Source organism: Natator depressus, chromosome 16 (genome assembly GCF_965152275.1).
Source record: "Natator depressus isolate rNatDep1 chromosome 16, rNatDep2.hap1, whole genome shotgun sequence".
NCBI lineage: Eukaryota > Metazoa > Chordata > Testudines > Cheloniidae > Natator > Natator depressus.
Genome location: NC_134249.1, coordinates 12942768 through 12960418, shown reverse-complemented (window position 1 = coordinate 12960418; position 17651 = coordinate 12942768). Strand labels below are relative to the sequence as shown.

The window sequence follows — 17651 nt, the reverse complement described above, 5'->3', positions numbered from 1 at the left end:
TCTTGGAAAAACCGTGACAGTTCTGATTTCACTTCAGCTTTAAGCTTTGAATGCCATAAATTCACCCCCATGAAACCTACCTCTTCACCTTTGGATCCCTTTGGCCCTGGCTGGCCTGGTGGTCCAGGATCCCCCTAGAAAAGAGGACAAAGAAAATCTGTTTGAAATACTTTTCTGGCAGCATCTTGCATAAAGTATGAAGAGCAGCATTTGCTGTGTCCCTTACAGCACTGACCATACGGAATCAATTACTGGGAGCAGCCTTTGCTCTCACAGCCCTCCTGGGGAAGGAGGAATAAGAAACTGTCTCCAGAGACTGTTTAACAGGGTGTCATTTTGGAGAAGCAGCATTGTCTCCCCCTTGCTTGGTTTGGGACTGTTTGACTTTGAGATCCACAACAAAGAGCAGGTAATAGGATCAGGCTCCTCAATGAAGAGTTACAGCTCTGGTTTTTAAAGCAGATCCAGTAGTTTTTGCAGCAAATACCACGATGATGTTTATGGTATTTGCCGCCTCCTCTCTCCTGAGCCCCAATCCCAATCTTGAATCAAGATTTCAGATGTCTCAAGGCCAGCTACGAAGTGGAGAGGGAGAGAGATAAGGAAACAGATCATCATTTCAGAAATCTGAAACATTCCCCTCCCCATCACATATATGCGCCCTCCCCTCTTCCTATTCCGCTTTTTTAGTGGATTTTGCTGATAGAAAAGCAGCAGGATGTGTATTCTCTAACCATGAGACACCCTGGACTTATTCCAAAGAAGATGTAGCAGGTTATTGCCTGTCTGCAGATCTCTCTCATTGTAGTTTCTAATTGTCTGCTGTTTCTGAGCCTCCTGTTTCTATACCTTCTTCTCCAGAGCTGCCTGCTTCTGTTGATTATCTTGGGGCAATTCAGAGGCTAGAGTCAAAGAGCTATGAAGGGTAAATGGATCACCTAACCCCTTCTAATCATGTCACAGATCACTGAGATTGGGACTTAAGAAATAGAACCTACAACACTCTTTCTATAGCCCCACAAAGAATGAATGTCATTTCAAATTTAACTGACACTGTCTAATATGTTTTAGTATGTTTTTGCACGCCAGGGTTTACAGCTCTGATTGGAGAGAAACCAGATGATAATTTCAGGAATGGTATTCATTGAAGCTTTGAGCAGATGCAGCTCAGGAACTAGAATAAGGCTAGATAGCACAAACAGTATGAATGTCTTTGGGGATCAGTTATGTATGTGTACTTTGAAGGTATGCACAGCATCTCAAATTTCTATTAAACAGTCTTATATTACTATGCTAGACTGTGTAACAATAAGAGCAATATGGAGGGGATATCAAAACAGCACTGACATGAAAGAAACTTGACAATGCCCCATCTATGTTCATCCCACTGACATTCTGGCCACTTCTCTCAAGCTGAAAAACTTCTGCATTATTTGTTTACAACTGAGTAACACATCCATGTTTGAAATTGCACTTAGAAATGAGGAAAAATGGGAGCACCCAATGCTCTGTGTAGGGCAGAGTGTTCTACGCTGGGTAGAATGTGAAGTGATTGTTTTATTTCATAACCCCCTTTTGAAGAACATCCTAATGAATGCATTTTAAGTCACATCTAAGAGCTGTGTAAACATAACAGAGCAGAACCTTGGCAGATGTAAACTGACAAAGCTCCACAGACTTCAGTGAAGTGATGCTGCTTTAAATCAGCTAAGGATCTGGCCAGAGGAATCTGATGCATGGCTTGTTACTACAGTCCCCACTGTTGTTTATGGAATGATTAATGGCGAGACAGCCAAGCCAATGTTTAGGGCTTATTTTTCAAAACTTGAGAACATCAGGGCTGAGTGCAAAAACACTTGTGCACTTGCATGTCTAATTTACAGGCCACAATTACCATCATTGTGTGCAAAAAGATCTAGTACTTGAGCATGAAAATACCTGGTCAGTGGTTTGACCGATCATTTGTGTGTGCACACAATCACAGTATTTGCATGTACAAAGTAGGTGCATTTACACACAGCCCCCAGAAGTTCAGGTTTTAAAAATCAGGCCTTCATTTTTTAACTGATTTTAGTCTTCATTAAACATGCTGGACTGAGAGAAGGTACAACACGGGCAGCGGCAGAACAAACGTATCTCACGCTGCCCCTCCAGTGGTCCTCAGCTTACTTGGATGGGCCTCTGTAGAAGTGAGAGGGGACCCAATCAATCTATGGCCTCTGCTGAGACTGCCAATGAGGAGTGGGGGCCTATTGTGATTTATGCAATGTGGACACTTGTCCAGTGGGAACTGGATGAAGATCCAACTCATTCTTATCTAGTCCAGGTATGTGTAAAGCATTTCACACAGGTCACTAAACAGCCGTCCCATCTGAATCACTACTGACAAGTTCTGGATTCAGACCCGTGACTTCCAGGTGAATGCCCCCATATTAATATAATCCTATTACGTTATGAATCTCCCAAGCTTTCCCGTCCTCTTTTAATCATTAAAAATGTCTGGTAAGACAGGTCTAGGGACACAATATTAGAACATGGGAAGCTGCTCCTGTCTCTTTCCCTACTTGTTTTATAGGAAAAATAAAATATATCATGTGACATACTTTGATTACACCTTCAGGAAGCATAAAGTTTATGGATATAGATATTCTTAAAAACCCCACTGAGCCCTGGCATATGGAAATGCACGTATTGTAGTTTGTAGCTCACCATGCCTTTCCTCTAACCCCCTTTCCCATGCTGCTCACCCATTCTATCTCCATTTGTCACATACACAGTAGAGTAAGATCAGATTAAAATCAATCAATTATAAAATAAAATAGAGTCTTACAGGTAGACCTTGCTGTCCAGCTTTTCCTCTGTCCCCATCAAGTCCTTCTTGACCCTTAAATAAATGAGAGTGCGCATGTTAGTTTATTCTCTGGATTCTCTTTCTATAGGTAAGCAGCAGTGGATGCTGCAGTCACACCATACAGTGTGGTACTGGGGGATAATGGGTGGTGGGAGAGGTGCAATGCACGCAGCTGTATTCTGCCAATGCCGGGAAGGCAAAGTATATGGGTGGTGCTATTCAGATGAATATATAACAGGGAAGCAAATGTTTTTCTTGGGCAAGAGGACCTTCCCCCAGCTGAACTCCTAACTCCTCCAATTCCTTCCCAACTCAGATTTCCCCTCTCTATAACTGTGGGCTCATTTCTGACTCTGAACACTCCCTCTCCTCTCTCTCTCCTCTGATCTGGAACAGCCTCCCTGTATCTCTCTGCCTCAATGAGTTTCTCATCTGAAAACATCTCCTCTCCCTTTTCTAGATCACTTTCTCTCAGTATTATTATATCGCTCTGCTATTCTGTATTTAGTTTTATGTAGTATTATATAGCACTGTAACTCTGCACTCATACTGTACGATAGATACTGTACAAACGAAGGTCTGAACCCTTTAGGGCTAGTTGATACATTCTATACTTACTGTAAATGCCAGGGTAAGTGGCAAGTAGACATGGCCTCTTGAACATTCTTAGGGAAACAGACATCTTGGATTAACTGAGCTAGTTAACTTTTCCAAGAACAATGTACACTCTTTCATGGATATTCATAGGCATCAGGCAGCTAAGAGTTACAACTAGCTACTATGCCCTGGTCTACACTAGGACTTTAGGTCGAATTTAGCAGCATTAAATCGATGTAAACCTGCACCCGTCCACACGATGAAGCCCTTTATTTCGACTTAAAGGGCTCTTAAAATCGATTTCCTTACTCCACCCCTGACAAGCGGATTAGCGCTTAAATCGGCCTTGCCGGGTCGAATTTGGGGTACTGTGGACACAATTCGACGGTATTGGCCTCCGGGAGCTATCCCAGAGTGCTCCATTTTGACCGCTCTGGACAGCACTCTCAACTCAGATGCACTGGCCAGGTAGACAGGAAAAGAACCGCGAACTTTTGAATCTCATTTCCTGTTTGGCCAGCGTGGCAAGCTGCAGGTGACCATGCAGAGCTCATCAGCAGAAGTGACCATGATGGAGTCTCAGAATCGCAAAAGAGCTCCAGCATGGACCGAACGGGAGGTACGGGATCTGATCGCTGTATGGGGAGAGGAATCCGTGCTATCAGAACTCCGTTCCAGTTTTCGAAATGCCAAAACCTTTGTCAAAATCTCCCAGGGCATGAAGGACAGAGGCCATAACAGGGACCCGAAGCAGTGCCGCGTGAAACTGAAGGAGCTGAGGCAAGCCTACCAGAAAACCAGAGAGGCGAACGGCCGCTCCGGGTCAGAGCCCCAAACATGCCGCTTCTATGATGAGCTGCATGCCATTTTAGGGGGTTCAGCCACCACTACCCCAGCCGTGTTGTTTGACTCCTTCAATGGAGATGGAGGCAATACGGAAGCAGGTTTTGGGGACGAAGAAGATGATGATGAGGAGGAGGTTGTAGATAGCTCACAGCAAGCAAGCGGAGAAACCGGATTTCCCGACAGCCAGGAACTGTTTCTCACCCTGGACCTGGAGCCAGTACCCCCTGAACCCACCCAAGGCTGCCTCCTGGACCCAGCAGGTGGAGAAGGGACCTCCGGTGAGTGTACCTTTTAAAATACTATACATGGTTTAAAAGCAAGCATGTGAAAGGATTACTCTGCCCTGGCATTCGCGGCTCTCCTGGATATACTCCCAAAGCCTTTGCAAAAGGTTTCTGGGGAGGGCAGACTTATTGCGTCCTTCATGGTAGGACACTATACCACTCCAGGCCAGTAACACGTACTCGGGAATCATTGTACAACAAAGCATTGCAGTGTATGTTTGCTGGCGTTCAAGCAACATCCGTTCATGTGTTATCCTCAGGAGAGTGAGATATAATCCATGGTCACCTGGTTGAAATAGGGTGCTTTTCTTCAGGGGACACTCAGAGGAGCCCATTCCTGCTGGGCTGTTTGCCTGCGGCTGAACAGAAATGTTCCCCGCTGTTAGCCACAGGGAGGGGGGAGGGTTGAGGGGGTAGCCACGCGGTGGGGGGAGGCAAAATGCAACCTTGTAACGAAAGCACATGTGCTATGTATGTAATGTTAACAGCAAGGTTTACCCTGAAAGAGTGTAGCCAGTGTTTTATAAAATGTGTCTTTTTAAATACCGCTGTCCCTTTTCTTTTCTCCACCAGCTGCATGTGTTTCAATGATCACAGGATCTTCTCCTTCCCAGAGGCTAGTGAAGATTAGAAAGAAAAAAAAACGCACTCGAGATGAAATGTTCTCCGAGCTCATGCTGTCCTCCCACACTGACAGAGCACAGACGAATGCGTGGAGGCAAATAATGTCAGACTGCAGGAAAGCACAAAATGACCAGGAGGAGAGGTGGCGGGCTGAAGAGAGTAAGTGGCGGGCTGAAGAGAGGGCTGAAGCTCGAATGTGGCGACAGCGTGATGAGAGGAGGCAGGATTCAATGCTGAGGCTGCTGGAGGACCAAACCAGTATGCTCCAGTGTATGGTTGAGCTGCAGCAAAGGCAGCTGGAGCACAGACTGCCACTACAGCCCCTGTGTAACCAACCGCCCTCCTCCCCAAGTTCCATAGCCTCCACACCCAGACGCCCAAGAACGCGGTGGGGGGGCCACCGGCCAACCAGCCACTCCACCACAGAGGATTGCCCCCAAAAAAGAAGGCTGTCATTCAATAAATTTTAAAGTTGTAAACTTTTAAAGTGCTGTGTGGCATTTTCCTTCCCTCCTCCACCACCCCTCCTGGGCTACCTTGGTAGTCATCCCCCTATTTGTGTGATGAATGAATAAAGAATGCATGAATGTGAAGCAACAATGACTTTATTGCCTCTGCAAGAGGTGATCAAAGGGAGGAGGGGAGGGTGGTTAGCTTACAAGGAAGTAGAGTGAACCAAGGGGCGGAGGGTTTCATCAAGGAGAAACAAACAGAACTTTCACACCGTAGCCTGGCCACTCATGAAACTGGTTTTCAAAGCCTCTCTGATGCGTACCGCACCCTCCTGTGCTCTTCTAACCGCCCTGGTGTCTGGCTGCGCATAACCAGCAGCCAGGCGATTTGCCTCAACCTCCCACCCCGCCATAAACGTCTCCCCCTTACTCTCACAGATATTGTGGAGCACACAGCAAGCAGTAATAACAGTGGGAATATTGGTTTCGCTGAGGTCTAACCGAGTCAGTAAACTGCGCCAGCGCGCCTTTAAACGTCCAAATGCACATTCTACCACCATTCTGCACTTGCTCAGCCTGTAGTTGAACAGCTCCTGACTGCTGTCCAGGCTGCCTGTATACGGCTTCATGAGCCATGGCATTAAGGGGTAGGCTGGGTCCCCAAGGATACATATAGGCATTTCAACATCACCAACAGTTATTTTCTGGTCTGGGAATAAAGTCCCTTCCTGCAGCTTTTGAAACAGACCAGAGTTCCTGAAGATGCGAGCGTCATGTACCTTTCCCGGCCATCCCACGTTGATGTTGGTGAAACGTCCCTTGTGATCCACCAGAGCTTGCAGCACTATTGAAAAGTACCCCTTGCGGTTTATGTACTCGCCGGCTTGGTGCTCCGGTGCCAAGATAGGGATATGGGTTCCGTCTATGGCCCCACCACAGTTAGGGAATCCCATTGCAGCAAAGCCATCCACTATGACCTGCACATTTCCCAAGGTCACTACCCTTGATATCAGCAGATCTTTGATTGCGTGGGCTACTTGCATCACAGCAGCCCCCACAGTAGATTTGCCCACTCCAAATTGATTCCCAACTGACCGGTAGCTGTCTGGCGTTGCAAGCTTCCACAGGGCTATCGCCACTCGTTTCTCAACTGTGAGGGCTGCTCTCATCTTGGTATTCATGCGCTTCAGGGCAGGGGAAAGCAAGTCACAAAGTTCCATGAAAGTGCCCTTACGCATGCGAAAGTTTCGCAGCCACTGGGAATCGTCCCAGACCTGCAACACTATGCGGTCCCACCAGTCTGTGCTTGTTTCCCGAGCCCAGAATCGGCGTTCCACAGCATGAACCTGCCCCATTAGCACCATTATGCATGCATTGGCAGGGCCCATGCTTTCAGAGAAATCTGTGTCCATGTCCTGATCACTCACGTGACCGCGCTGACGTCGCCTCCTCGCCCGGTAGCGCTTTGCCAGGTTCTGGTGCTGCATATACTGCTGGATAATGCGTGTGGTGTTTAATGTGCTCCTAATTGCCAAAGTGAGCTGAGCGGACTCCATGCTTGCCTTGGTATGGCGTCCGCACAGAAAAAAGGCGCGGAATGATTGTCTGCCGTTGCTCTGACGGAGGGAGGGGCGACTGACGACACGGCTTACAGGGTTGACTTCACGGAGGGTTCCAATAAGAAATGGTGCACCTAAGTTATTGTTCTTATTGGAACAAGGAGGTTAGCCTGGCCTCTGATTGATACATGGCTAGATCTACCTCGCTGCACCTTCTCTGTGAGTGACTGCAGTGTGACCTAGAGGAATGATTCCCCTAGACAGGGGAGGAGGCAAATGAGTACAAACAAATCTGGTCTATTTCTTGTTTTGATCCACTCCATCTATCTTTTACATCTTTGGCTGGCAGCAGACGGTGCAGAAGGACATATTGCCTGCCTGCTCACCATAAGACAGTTCAATAGGACTGACTGCCGGACTAAAAAAAATGACCTGGTCAAGTCACTAAAAATTTAGTCCCTGCGCCCATGTCTGCCCAGGCGCTCCTGATCACACAGGCGACCAGGAGTACCTCGGACATGACGAGGACGGCTACCAGTCGTATTGTACCGTCTGCTGCCACAAGGCAATGGGTTGCTGCTACTGTGTAGCAATGCCGTGCCACGTCTGCCAGCACCCAGGAGACATACGGTGACGGTTACCTGAGCGGGCTCCATGCTTGCGGTGGTATGGCGTCCGCACAGGTAACTCAGGAAAAAAGGCGCGAAACAATTGTCTGCCCTTGCTTTCACGGAGGGAGGGAGGGAAGGGGGGGACTGACGATATGTACCCAGAACCACCCGCGACAATGTTTCAGCCCCATCAGGCATTGGGATCTCAACCCAGAATTCCAATGGGCAGCGGAGACTGCGGGAACTGTGGGATAGCTACCCACAGTGCAACGCTCCAGAAGTCGACTCTAGCCTCGGTACTGTGGAAGCACTCCGCCGAGTTAATGCACTTAATGCACTTCTGTGGGGACACACACACTCGAATATATAAAACCGATTTCTAAAAAACCGACTTCTATAAATTCGACCTTATTCCGTAGTGTAGACATACCCTATGTCACAATTTAAGCAGGAAACAGAGCGTACCTAATGCATCAATAAATACACAATGCATTAGTTTAGCTAAACACTTGATTACTGATGCCCCATAGAAAGACTACAGTGAGTAGCATTTCTCTGGCAACGCATGAACAGTCATTTGGAGATGACAAATAAGAGAGTTTGGTACATTTTTGTAATTAATCACTCTCACTGACTGCTTTGTAGTGAGGCAAAACCTAATCCTAAGAGATTCTTTTCGACCAGCTCCAGTCAATCATGTTGAGAAGCTACTGACACAGGGACTGGAGGACTTTACAAAAACAACACAGGAATAAGGGGGACTCGTTCATAAATCTGGTCTTGGCTGAGAGAGCCCACAGCTAACTGAAAAGATTTTGGAAACTCAATCCACTAAGTTAATAGGGATCCCCCTGAAAGCATCTAGTCTTGTGCCGGCAACTACAACCCAACTGTCTCAGCTCTCACCCTCATCATCATGACCTAGCTGTCTTGTGAGCTATTTCATCAAAGCCTTCTGAGCATGTTCCCCAGACCCCATGATATTTCCTCTGGATTTAAGTCACTGATAAAAAAGTCCTGCTCATTCTCTCAGCCTTGCAAGCTCAGCTCAGATGTGTGACATTGTGGGATGCTGGACCTGATGCTATCTGGTCTTTTCTTTGCCTTCAGCAACTGCTCTTTCACTTTAAAGGAAAGAGATCTGAATCATTCCTCTGGGTCCTGAGTAAAGCGCAAAGAGCAACCATGGTGAGATGTCACATAATAAACAGGGCCAAGGATGTAAGCTTTGTGGGCTGTTACACAGATGAAGAACTTCTCCAAAGTTAGTTCCTAGGCAAATATTCAGAATAGGACTTACAGGGTAGCCAGGGTCTCCAGGCTCCCCTCGATCTCCTCTGTTGCCAACTGGACCCTACAACAACACAATAAAGGTTCAAGGTAGATGTGAAATGCCAGTGGTCCACTCCATGTGTCATGATCTCTAAATACAGCATCTTCAGTGATCAGGGAAAAAATCCAGGCAGTTGGCTTGTCTGCATGTGCATCACACGCAAAAATCAGGCCACAGGATTAGAGAAGGGACATGAATAATATCTTACTCTGTCACCAGGTGGTCCTGGGGGGCCTTCTATTTTCCCATCATCACCTTGTTCTCCCTGTAGACATAAATATTAATGTTAAAACAGCCAGATCCAAAGCCCTTTAAAGTCAGTGGGAACCTTCCCAATGATTTCAGTGGGGTCTGAATGAGGCCTTAGAGACTGGATAAAAAGATGGCTTTAAAAGGTCACCAACTACTTAAAATTAAAATAATCATCACATTTCTGTTCAAAAGTTTTTTTGTTTTTACCTGTTCTTCTTACAAGTAGCATCTGTGATTCCCAAAGGTGAATGACAAAAGAGAAATATAAAGACATTCCTCTGGACTCTTTTCAGCTGGTTAACTTTGTGCTGAGTCAGTTTTACATCATTTCCCCCATTTGTGTGCGCATCTCTTTTGCACAGCAACACAGGAGAGAAAAACCATTCTTTAACAACAGTCAAATATGACGGCAAACCCACCAGATCTGAATAGGAGGCCTCAGGCAGGACTAGCTCCCGAAATTACTGAACTCTCTTTAAAAATCAATTGACAACATTTCAAATTGAGAGGAGGCCCCTTTAAGTCTAAAGATAACATTTTCAGAAGTGTCTAAGTGACTTCAGAGATCAAGTCCCATTTCCAAAATGACTTAGAGCAAGACTGACAAAGGCATTTAGGTGCCTACTGATGCAGCTAAGCCACGAGTGGGATGTGCAAAAGCACTAAGTAGCCTAGATGCCCAACACCCATCAACTTTCAATAGGAATTAGGCACCTAACTTGTTCAGGTACTTTTGAAAATATCACTAGGTATCTGTGTAAATTCTTAGCTGTTCACAGTCTGGCTTGTAGGAGCCTAAGTCTACGTCCACTCTGCAAGAAAAGACCCACAACAGTCTCAGAGCCCAGGTCAACTGACTCAGGCTCATGGGGCTAAAAATAGCAGTGCAGATGTTCAGGCTCAGGCGGGAGCCTGGGCTCTGAAACCTGGTGAAGGCGGGGGTCTCGAAGCCCAGGCTGCAGTCCAAGCCCGAGTATCTACACTGCTATTTTTAGCCCTGCAGCCCAAGCCCGAGTATCTACACTGCTATTTTTAGCCCTGCAGCCCGAGCTTGTAGACCTGGGCTCTGAGACTCACTGCTGTGGGTGGTTTGTTTTTTTTTAATTGTATACACATACCCTTAGGCTCTTTGCAAGTCCATGGGACCTGGGCTCCTAATTGCCTACATCCCTTTTGAAAATGGGATGTAGGCACCTAAATCACATAGTTGCTTTTGAAAACGTTACCCTAGATCTCTTTCCATTCAATATTTTTCCATCTAAAGGAAGTCTAGCTAAAACGATTTGTTTGAAATACACATGGGTACCTCCAAGGGTGAGGCTTAGTGAAGGGCGAATCACACCTACATGCCTGTTTGGATAAGGATTATGAAGGATGAAATACTGCTAAGTTTGCCTCAGGCTAAGGATTAAGTGAACACTGATGGGTAAAACTCTGCAGGGCTCTCTTTAAAATGAGGAAAGATGCTTTAGTGATTGGCACATGATAGATAGATTGGATTTATGATGAGAGATTAGCCTTTGAAGTTCAGATCCTTCTTTTGGGTTTGGCAAACAGGGATGGAATTTTAGGGAAGGTCTGAGAGTGTCTGTCTCTCTCTCTCTTGTTCATATTATTCCCTGTACTTCCTGCTTCTGGTCATGCTGGGAATGCTGCATCAACAAGTCCCACTTGGGGCATTTCTGCCCTTCCCAGTTCCATCTGGGTCGGGAAGCAGAAACACAGAAATGGGTAAAGTTGGAAAACAAGGGGAGTGTGGGGGTGGGTGGGGAAGGGAGAGGAGGACAAAGTTATTTCAAATCTTTTGAACTTCCAAAAAATTGGGTCTAAATTTTGGGTTGGTTCATATTGATTGGAACCAATTTGCCCATCCCTAACAACCCAGCACCAGCAAAATTGTGCAAAACTGTCCATGCTGTGACATGAGTTTGCTCACATACTTTCTCGTGCCAGGAGGAGTGGGGTAGACAGCAATCCTTATTGTACCAAGAAGAAGGATTATTCTAAGCCAAGGGCTGCAGTACAGTGCTGGCTTTGGCAAGAGCGTTAGTTTTCTAGTAATGTCTGAATGGTTTCTTTGCGGACTGCTTCTGCCTGGTCTGCTACCCTTTTCTGAGGAACGCAACTACACAGAGTTATTTGCAGCTGCCTATAAAGTTAAGCAATGGGAGGGTGCAGGATGCTTCTTTGACCTTCTGAATTGTATCGCCCTGACAGTCAACCTAGTTCGGAATTGAGCTGCATTTTTCCTCACCCGATTGCACATTCCCTGATCTATAAAGGGAGCAGAACTGCTCCAAATACATACCCTGGCTACATGCTGCTATCACAAACTGTTCTTGTAGTCACTTCAGACCAGATGGTGAGCCCCTTACACAACTGCTTATGTGAGTAATTTCACGGAATTCAGTGGGATGACTTGTGCAAGTAACTACTCACCAGCCTGAGCGAGGGGCTCACAATGAGGCACTCAGTTACCCTTCCTGTGCATTTCACCCTCTAAAACATAGATGCTGTTTTGCTGTTGTTGTTTTAAATTCCCTTGCATAAATCACTTGGGGTTACAGTGTCCTATTTCTTCTGGAGCCCAGTTCAGAGACATCTGTCTCTTAGCTCCCTGCGTGATAGCTACATTCCAGCTCCTCTGGTTTTTGGCGACTTGATGTTGCTGAATCTTTGACATACTGGCTCCTCAGGATTAATGCACTTCACAGCTCCTTTGGGGTTCCAGGTCCTTAGGATTGTTGTACTGCAGTTTTTAGGTGATCCTTTCTCCTAGCACATGGGGGCTGCTGGGTTCTTACTCTTTGGGGCTGCTGCACCAAAAGTTCTCTCATGTACGGGAACTCACAAAGTTAATTCACGTGGAGCCAAGTAGTTGAGTCTTCGTAATTCTCTGGTTATTGGTTTCTACAAACCATCCCAGTGTGGTTATTAAGGTCCCCTCTATCTTTCTTCCATAAGTCCTCTATGGTGCTGTGGGTACCCATGATGCCCCGAACATTTGGCAATTGCTCAATGATGCTGCCACCTGGGAGAAGACATGCAGAACTGTTTGTCTGTTCTTGACTTTTGGCAACGGCGGGTATGCAATTGACAATGCTCAGCTTCAGACAGTCCCAACTGCGTCCAGCAGCAGAGCGCGGCTGTTGCCAACAGCTCGTTTTCTGAGGGTGGGTGTAGGCACAGGGGAAGTTTATCAAGTGTGACTGTGGCACCGGGGAAGGGGATGTGCCAAGCTATATTGCAGGCTTTCAGTTCAAGGATGAAGAGGGGCTTGCACCAAGCTTAACTTTTGCAGACTGGCAGAGTTAGATTCCTAAAGGTTTTGCAACACTGTACCTGGTGGTATTCAGATCGGTGTTCATGTCGCACTCCCCATCAGGACCCAGCTCAAGCTGGGGAAGCTAATGATCCAACCAGCGGATCAAATTCGGTGATGAATCCTAGTCACGTGCCACTTGAGGGACGTTGCACATATGCTAAAATGATGACAACTAAGCAATACATATCCCCTCCATTATATTCTTAGAGATGATGGCATTCTTTCCTTTCTCTGTGTTCTGCCATTCCAAAATTCACTATCTTACGCCAAGGATTTGGAGTGGTACTGGTGGGGTTAGGTTTACATTTACATTTTTAAGGGATAACATGTTTGGGAGATTCAGTAGGATTCTTGAGGAATGGAATATAGAGAGAAGCTGTGCAAGGACTGCTCGTGGGTATAGAGTTGGGCAATAGATGGAGAGATTTGGGTGGCTGATTAAAAATAAGAAACAACATATGTCTAACAGTCCTTCCCATACTGCCCCCAGAGACTCCACTGTGAAAGGCCTTCCTTTGTGAAGCCACCAGCTAAATACCTTACAACTGATCTACTTTCTAGCCACTGTTAGAGTAGTAGGGACCCTCAGGAAATAGGGATACAAAGCCACAGCTCCTCAGTCTCAGATAAGAATCTGAATGTACGTATCAGGATGCAGAAGGCTTGACATTGGATACTTCTCTCCAAAGAGGTTGTGGATGCCTTTTCATTTCAGATCCTAATCCGACATGATCAGGGTTCAGTTCAGAGAAAGTTCTAAACTTGGGACTTCTTCAAAGAGTGTCAAGATCTCTGTAGCTGGTCCCTAGAACAGAGTGATGATGCTCTAGATCCCATATATACTAGACACCTTCCCTACAGGTCTTCAACAGCTCCTGGATGCTACAGGGGTCTTAAGCCTGACTGATATATTCCAGTACCGCAGGGCTGAGCTTCTCTAGGACTTCTTGACGTTTGGATTATTTTCAGAGAGAGGGAGACTAAAGGTCTTTGCTAATTCTTTGGAAAGTTGCAGTTAAAAAAAAGTTACAGTAAAGGGCAGAAAAGTAAACAAGTTGGGATACAAATGGAAAATGCATGGAGGAAAAGGAAAGGCTTGTTGTTGTTGGCTCCCCTCCCAAAGTGAGATACACCAGTTTGTAATTTTTAAAAGGATCTCATCTGGACAATCCTAAGCGGCTGCCAAATGCTCCGAGCAAGGCCTCTGTGAGGAGCTGTGAGTGTACTAAAATCCAGCAGAATAATTAACTGGGATGGTGCTGTGGAACTCAATTCCAAAATAATGGATATCTTCAGGCTAATTACTGCTTTGGAAAAGGGCAGACTTTCTCCACCATTAAATACCCTTCTTCTGCACTGCTAATTTCCTACAGAGTTTAAAAAGTCGCAGCACAATCACGGCCCCATTTCTTTCCTCTGCAGCTTTCGCTTCACTCTTTCATCTCCAAGGTCTGAATTCTTCCTCATTTGGTGTTAAGTTTACACGTGGACTTGGGGAAGGATCCTGACACGTGTATTCATGTGCTGTGATCCAGGCAGTTCTTATAAGATAAGGAGGGATGGGTGAGGCTAGGACTTAGATGAGAGGCCCCCATGGAACACCGACATGCTTCAGGAAGTGGTGCTGGGGATTCAGCAAGTAATGCTGCGTTCCCCGAGTCACTATAGAACCAATGCCCCAGGATGGGATTAAAGCATCACTGTACTGGTGGAGGTGCCACCTTTCAGGTACGATGGAAAACAGGGGGCTTGACCGTTTGCGGTCATTACAAGTTCCCATGGTACTTAACAGCAGAGATATTGTAATGCTCTGATTCAGAGAGTCCAAGGCAGGAAGGGACCGCTGTGATCATCCAATTCTAGTCTGACCTCCTGTATAACATAGCTCATAGGACTTCCCTGAATTAATTCCTGTTTGAACAAGAGCAGAGATTCCCAAACTGTGGTACATACACCCCTGGGGCACATGAGCCTGTCAGAAGTGTCATTCTGTCCCAGGGTCGTCTGTCTCTCCCACGAGGCAGCAGGGCCCACCTAACTACTGCATCATGACATAGCTCGTTCAGAGAAACAGGTATCAAAGAGAGCAGCTGACCAACTAAGTGGCAGTCAGGCAGCTGCCTCCCTAATATGATGTCCTGGCCAAATTCCAATTTGGGTAATTACATTCCCCTGCATTTCCCAGCTGACTATGGGATTCACTTTCACTTCCCAGATTTAACCCAAAGTTGGCTGCATTTCACTGGAGGATGAAATGACCCCTGTATATAATTTAATTTTGAAAAGTGCCTGATAAATGCTATGTAAATATATTGCCTCTGGTATGGTGACTTCCAACAGCAGCTGTTTGGTTTGGGATACATTTTCTCTCCTTCTTCTTAATGCCTCTGCTGTTTATTCTTGTAGTCTTTCTGCAGTTGCTCCTTTTGTGTACCACCGCTATTCCTGATCCTCTGGAAATTGATTACTGGTCCTGCAACCTGTGCCATCTAATTAACGTGTGCTAGCCCAGTCCACTTGGGATGGCAGGAGCATGTTTGTCAGTGGCTGGCCTCCAAAGCAGTTCCCAATCCCAGCAGCAGAAGCACTGCCTGATAATTGCGAGGCTTTAAAGCACAGCTAGCAGTTGTCTGGTGTTGGACAGGTTTCCAAGCACAGTGATTGCAAGCACAGTTTGCCAAGCAAGTCTCTTGAGGCTGGGTGGGCCAATTGCCAAGGGTGATTCTGGCAAATTGGTAGCTATAGAGAAGGAGGGATTGGCAAGCAAATCTGTTCAGATTAAGGATTTTTGGGAGCATTAAATACCAAGGTGGGCACCTTGGATAAGCTTAAAATTTGCAGTATGTAGGGATAAACCAGCAATAATGACTATATAATACAAAGTCTAATATCTGCACACATCTCATTCTCCTCTGTATTTCACTGTTTAGAGACAATGGCTCTTTTTGCTTTTGGTGTGTTACACTCACTGTTTTGCGCCAGGACACTGAGGCCTCCTGTATCTAATGTTTCTGGAAACCTGGGCCAGTCTCTCAAAGGACAATGTGTAACAAACTGTAAGACCAGTAGGACAATGGAACAGTCTGCCTAGGGAGGTCATGGAAGCTCCTTTGCTGGAGGTTTTCAAAAGGAGGCTGGAGCCATCTGCCTTGGGTGGTTTAGACACAACAAATCCTGCATCTTGGCCTGTGCTTGGTGGAAAGTTTTAGCTCTGCTACTTTGAGCTAGATGATGGCAGGAGACTTCTTGGAGAATGGATGCCACTTAATGGAGGACACAGAAGCTGGGGGCCATTCACCTTGGTACAACTGGAGAACACTATGGAAAGGTTTGGGAAGCTAACAGGTAGCACAAAAAGAGGATGGGGTGGCCATAAAAACAAAGATGGAGAAGCTACTCAGCAAGCTGGTGATGGAGATAAGGGAGTATCAGAGAAATGGTCAGATGCCCCAGTGCCAGAGACACATCTTAAGGTTGGAAGGGAGCAGAGAGAGAAGTTCAGGAATTCTCAGTGGCACCAATAATAATCATGCCTGGGGCAGCATCTCTGGGTTGAGAGTGTATCTAAATTCAACAACTGGATGCTCTCCGAACTCCTTATAATATTTTGTCACAACTTCTGCAGTGGAGTCAGTCACAGCGTAAAAGGAGACCAACTCACATGTTTCAGAGACTCATGTCAATGTAAAGAATCTCTAGACACACCAAGGTAGAAGGGCCTAGCTATGGGTGCCTTTCCACTTGGAATCCTCACTTGGTATAATGGGTTCAAAGTCCTGGCAAAGATGTACCCATGAGATCTCTTCTTAGAATCTCAGGAGTCCCTGTAAGGAAGGAAACTCTTGCCTGCAGATGCACGTCTGCGATTGTGACCATGTGCAATAACACAAGTGCTGAGCGATGCCAATAATTCAAACCCTGCACTGAGTGCTTCCTGCAATAGGAACACTAGGTACAGTGGGGTAGAAAACCAGGATCAATAAAAATTCAAACAACTTTTCTCATGGTAGGGACCAATTTGCAACCACTTCCAATTACTACTCTTTTCCTTCCTGCGCAGGGGGGAAGAAAGCTGCTGCTGTAGCTACTGACAGACATGTGATTGGCTCCGGCAACAATGCAAGTACAGCCAAAGCCAGCTGGGATCATCTTCAGAGCATTGAGCAGCAAGCTGTGCCGAGAGGAAGCCACTAAAATATGAGTCACTTCTCCAGCCTGAACTGGGTACGATCAAGCTGACTCAGCAAAAGCCTTGAAAGAATGCAGCAGTGGAACAAGGGTTTTGACTCATTCCAGCTGCAGTCAAGGGGTGTAGGTGGACAAAAGTCACAGGCGTGAGAGGCTATGAGTAAAATGGGATGGGGGAAGGGAGACCATTTGTGCTTCACTTACGAAATGTAATAGGCTGGAACAAACAGAAATAGCAGCAAGATTTTCCAAGAGCAGGCAGTTTTAGGGGCATGTGTGTACAGTTTTAGTTTGACTTTACAACAAAACCTACTGATCTAATTTCTTTTATCTTGGGGATTCAGTAGAATTTCTATGGAACTAGGAAACGGCCCCAATATTCATGCCTATGGGCCCTTCCAGAGATACAAGAGAGTATGGGTGCCTGGAAATGGTGTCCTGGTGGATTGTGTGCCCTGATCCTGACTTGCACTGATAATGCACTGGCTTGTGTGTTTGGGTATGTCTATGCAGCAAAAAAAAGAATCCCCCCCGCGCCAACCCTGTGGCAGAGAGCCTCAGAGCTACACCCGGTCAACTGACTTGGGCTTGCACTGCAGGGCTAAAGACAGCAGTGACTCAGACCCTCCCCACTTGCCAGGTTCCAGAGCCTGGGCTCCAGCCTGAATGTCTACCCTGCTATTTTTAGCCCTGCAGCGCGAGCCCCACAAGCCTGACTCAGCTGACTGG

The 17651-nt window shown here is 46.3% G+C and overlaps 2 protein-coding genes across 2 annotated transcripts in view; one reads left to right on the top strand and one right to left on the bottom strand.

The window, feature by feature from the left end:
* The window catches only part of COL27A1 (collagen type XXVII alpha 1 chain), a 297315-nt gene that overhangs the window by 17545 nt on the left and 262119 nt on the right, over window positions 1–17651 (bottom strand). The window contains exons 44-47 of the mRNA XM_074973737.1: window positions 9366–9422; window positions 9125–9178; window positions 2831–2884; window positions 81–134 (exon numbers count right to left, since the gene is read on the bottom strand). Coding sequence (XP_074829838.1) covers window positions 81–134; window positions 2831–2884; window positions 9125–9178; window positions 9366–9422 — 219 coding nt within the window. The remainder of the gene's footprint in view (window positions 1–80; window positions 135–2830; window positions 2885–9124; window positions 9179–9365; window positions 9423–17651) is intronic.
* On the top strand, window positions 3780–5782 carry LOC141999910 (uncharacterized). Its single transcript, XM_074973785.1, has 2 exons — window positions 3780–4572; window positions 5152–5782. The coding sequence occupies exons 1-2, from the start codon at window positions 3990–3992 to the stop codon at window positions 5670–5672; spliced, it is 1104 nt and encodes a 367-aa protein (XP_074829886.1). The 5' UTR covers window positions 3780–3989; the 3' UTR covers window positions 5673–5782.

Bases quoted from the DNA above. Each gene is read 5' to 3' on its own strand.
- LOC141999910 (XM_074973785.1), top strand. From the start codon at position 3,990: ATGCAGAGCTCATCAGCAGAAGTGACCATGATGGAGTCTCAGAATCGC. The intron at 4,573-5,151 runs GTGAGTGTACCT...TTTCTCCACCAG, and splicing joins AGGTGGAGAAGGGACCTCCG to CTGCATGTGTTTCAATGATC.